Source organism: Chrysochloris asiatica, unplaced genomic scaffold (genome assembly GCF_000296735.1).
Source record: "Chrysochloris asiatica unplaced genomic scaffold, ChrAsi1.0 scaffold00035, whole genome shotgun sequence".
NCBI lineage: Eukaryota > Metazoa > Chordata > Mammalia > Afrosoricida > Chrysochloridae > Chrysochloris > Chrysochloris asiatica.
Genome location: NW_006408553.1, coordinates 11,308,905 through 11,312,331, shown reverse-complemented (window position 1 = coordinate 11,312,331; position 3,427 = coordinate 11,308,905). Strand labels below are relative to the sequence as shown.

The 3,427-nt window shown below is 35.4% G+C and overlaps 1 protein-coding gene across 1 annotated transcript in view; it reads left to right on the top strand.

The window, feature by feature from the left end:
* Nucleotides 1–3,427, top strand: part of LOC102833226 (disintegrin and metalloproteinase domain-containing protein 18-like) — a gene marked incomplete at its 5' end in the record, with an annotated part of 250,534 nt that overhangs the window by 152,831 nt on the left and 94,276 nt on the right. Inside the window, 2 exons of the mRNA XM_006859992.1 lie at nt 2,596–2,686; nt 2,947–3,136. Of these exons, the coding sequence (XP_006860054.1) occupies nt 2,596–2,686; nt 2,947–3,136 (281 nt within the window). The remainder of the gene's footprint in view (nt 1–2,595; nt 2,687–2,946; nt 3,137–3,427) is intronic.

Genomic DNA, 3,427 nt, shown 5'->3' with positions numbered 1-3,427 from the left:
TATGCTGGAGAGCAAATTTATCCATTTTGGCCTTTTCCTTCTTTCTTGTCTTCGCGATGACTTTTTGCTTTCTTCATGTATGATGTTCTTAATGTCATACCAGAACTCTTCTGGTCTTCTGTCTTTAGTATTCAATGCATCAGATCTGTTCTTCAGATGATCTCTAAATTTAGGTGGAATATATTCAAGGTGATATTTTGGCTCTTGTGGACATGTTTTCATTTTGTTCAGCTTCAGTTTGAATTTGCATATGAGTAATTGATGGTCTGTTCCAGAGTCTGCCTTGTTTTCACTGATGATATGGAACTTTTCCACCTTTTCTTTCCGCAGATGTAGTCAATTTGATTTCTATGTTTTCCATAAATTTGAATAATAGTGGTATTAACTGGGATTCACCGTAGGTGCATGGTTATTATCCTATCACAGACAGCATTGTGCCTCATGACTAATCTTGATATGTTCTTTTTGATGATGAATGCAACACCTTTCATTTTCCATTTGTCATTCCCTGCATAGTAAACCATGTGGTTGTCAGATTCAAAATGGCCAATACCAGTCCATTTCAGCTCATTAATGCCTAAAATATTTATGTGTTCCATTTCATTTTTGACAACTTCCAATTTTCCAGATTCATACTTCATACATTCCATGTTCTGATTTTCAGTGGGTATTTACAGCTGTTTCACTTCATTTTGAGTTATGTCCCATAAGAACATGGAGGTCCTGTGGGCTTTTCTCCCACGAGCTTTACTCCATTCGTGTTATCACGGTCAATTTTACTTTGAGGAGGCAGCCCTTCCCCAGTCATATTTTGAGGGACTCTTTTTCTGGCACTATATCTGACAGTGTTTTTCTGCTATTCATAAGGTTTTCAGTGACTAACCATTCAGAAGTAGTTCATCACTCTTTCTTCCTAGTCTGTCTTTGTCTGGAAGCTCATATGAAACCTGTTCATAATGGGTGACCCTGATGGTTATTTAAAATACCGGTGGCATAGTTTTCAGAATCACAGCAACTCACAAGTCACCACAGTGTGACAAACTGACAGACAAGTGGTGGCTGTTTGGTTTTAAGTGGAAACTATCACTTTCAATTTCAAGGAGATCTGTGTGCATGCATAATAGAACGCTTCAGGGGTGGGGGTGGAGTATCCGTTTGCTCAGGCTATCCCTCTAGTCACCAGAATGGAGGTGCACAGATAGCTAGAGACCAATGAACAGCTACCAAAAAATGAATGTCCACATCTGTATCTCTGTGGTTCTGTCAGGCATTCGTTGCTGTTCTGATCCTTCCCCCTCTTGGTCGCTCCCAAGATAGCGGCTCTGGGAATAGCTGAGCATCTTGAATTAGAAAGCAATGGATTTCTTGATTCTGGTACAAATTCTCCTAGCAATAAGCCTTCTAATCTTCTAAATATTCCTTTATATGTGGTTCAGAGTTCTAGCACCATTCCCTGAGTCTGCTTGGCCTGGTATTCTGTGTTGTTGGTGACAGAGCTCTTCACTGCACATCTACCCAATCTGCTATCTTGATTGCCAAAAAACTTAATTAGTATATTGTTTTTGTTAAGTGCCACAGAGTCGGTTCTGACTCATAGCAAGCACTTATAGGGTTTCTGAGGAGCAGTTGGTGGGTTTGAACTGTTGACCTTGTGGTTTGCAGTCCAGTGCTGATCCTACAGGACCACACCAAGAGTCATTTATTGTATAAATAAATCATACAGTTTAGGTTGTTTATTTGTTAGGAAGTTTTAAGCTACTAATTCAATTTTCTCACTTGCTTTCTTTGCAGTCATTTAATTCATGTTGAGTTAAGTGGAATGTGTTTGTATTTTCAATGAATTTGTCCATTTTTCCTAAATTGTTTGATTTCTGGACATACAACAATTCATATGTTTGTTCCGAATCCATTTTATCTTTAAAGGATCAGTTGTAATGTCCCTATCTACATTTCTAATTTTAGATATATGCATCTTCTCTTTCTTTTTCTTTGTCAGCCTGGACAAAGCTTTGTCAGTGTTATTGATCAACTGCTTTTGCTCACCTTTCTATTGTTTTTCTTCTTTTTTCCATTTATTTCTGCTCTGCTGTTTTGTAATTTCTTTCTTTTGGTAGCGTTGGATTTAGTTTTTCATCAAGTTATAGAATTAATCTATTTAGCTTTACTTTTCAAAGTAAGACTTTAATAACTATAAATTTCTTTAAAAAAATATTTTTGATTACTGGCTTAACTAAATCCCATAGGTTTTAGAGGAGCTCCTTTTTAGACGTAACTACACAGAGGTAAGTATGCCACTTATTATAAAGATTTAAAAGCTTTCATTTTTCAATCTAAATTTAAAGTAAAATAAAATAAGAATCTTAACAAAAACCACTTTACACTATGTTGAGGTTAAAAAAAAAGTGAAAACATAAAATATTAGTCAACTATTAAGTAATTGAAGGGATGTGAGTGAACTTTAAGTACAGATGATAAAAAGATCACTTAACACTGGACTCATTGCTATAGTCTAGATGTTGCTGTTAACTTATTACCACTTGAGTTTTTAAGATATTTCTCAAGAGTGAGTAATTTGAACTTTGTTTATACTTCCAGTTGCAAAAGGTGCTGATTATCTGTGTGTGCAAGAGGTGAATGCTCATTTCGATGAATTTGGAAACTGTGATGGAAAACGTTGTAGTGCTGAGTATGTATTTAGAAACCTACATTTTTCTCAAATATGTGAGTATGTTTGTGTTGCAAAGAGTCTTCTAATAGAAACGAGATAAGCCAAGTGCATAAAGGTGAGTTTATATGTTGTACTTCATAATATAGTTTGTATTCTGATTATCTTTGGTATTTTAATTTGAATTAAGTAAGATTTTACATTATCCTTATATTTGTAATTGTCTAATTTTTTTGTCCATAAATGACAAGTGAATGATTATTTATGCTTCTTATTGCCAGGGGTATCTTTTGTGGAAAGATAGTTTGTCACTGGACAGCAGCACATTTACCGACAGTACCAGGTTATGATATTCAATATACCTTCCTTGGAGGACATATATGTATGTCTGCATTTTTAAGAAATGCTACATTAAGGTTTCACTATGATGATACTCTGGTGGATGAGGGCTCTATATGTGGTTCAAATAAGGTAAATAAAAATTTTACTTTCTACTACAATATCTAAATAATTAAATCAACTAGGCTATGACATAAATATTATTGTTAAGTGTAAAGCTGTCATTTTGGTTCCGATTCATATGTCTAAGGTTTCCAAGGAGTGGCTGGTGGGTTTGAACCACCAACTTTGTGGTTATAAGTCCAGTGCTTAGCTTATTCTATGGCACCACAACAGGGTATATATATATATTGAGAGAGAGAGACAGAGAGACAGACAGACACAGAGAAAGAGAGACAGAGAAAGGAAGTGGCAAAATGACAG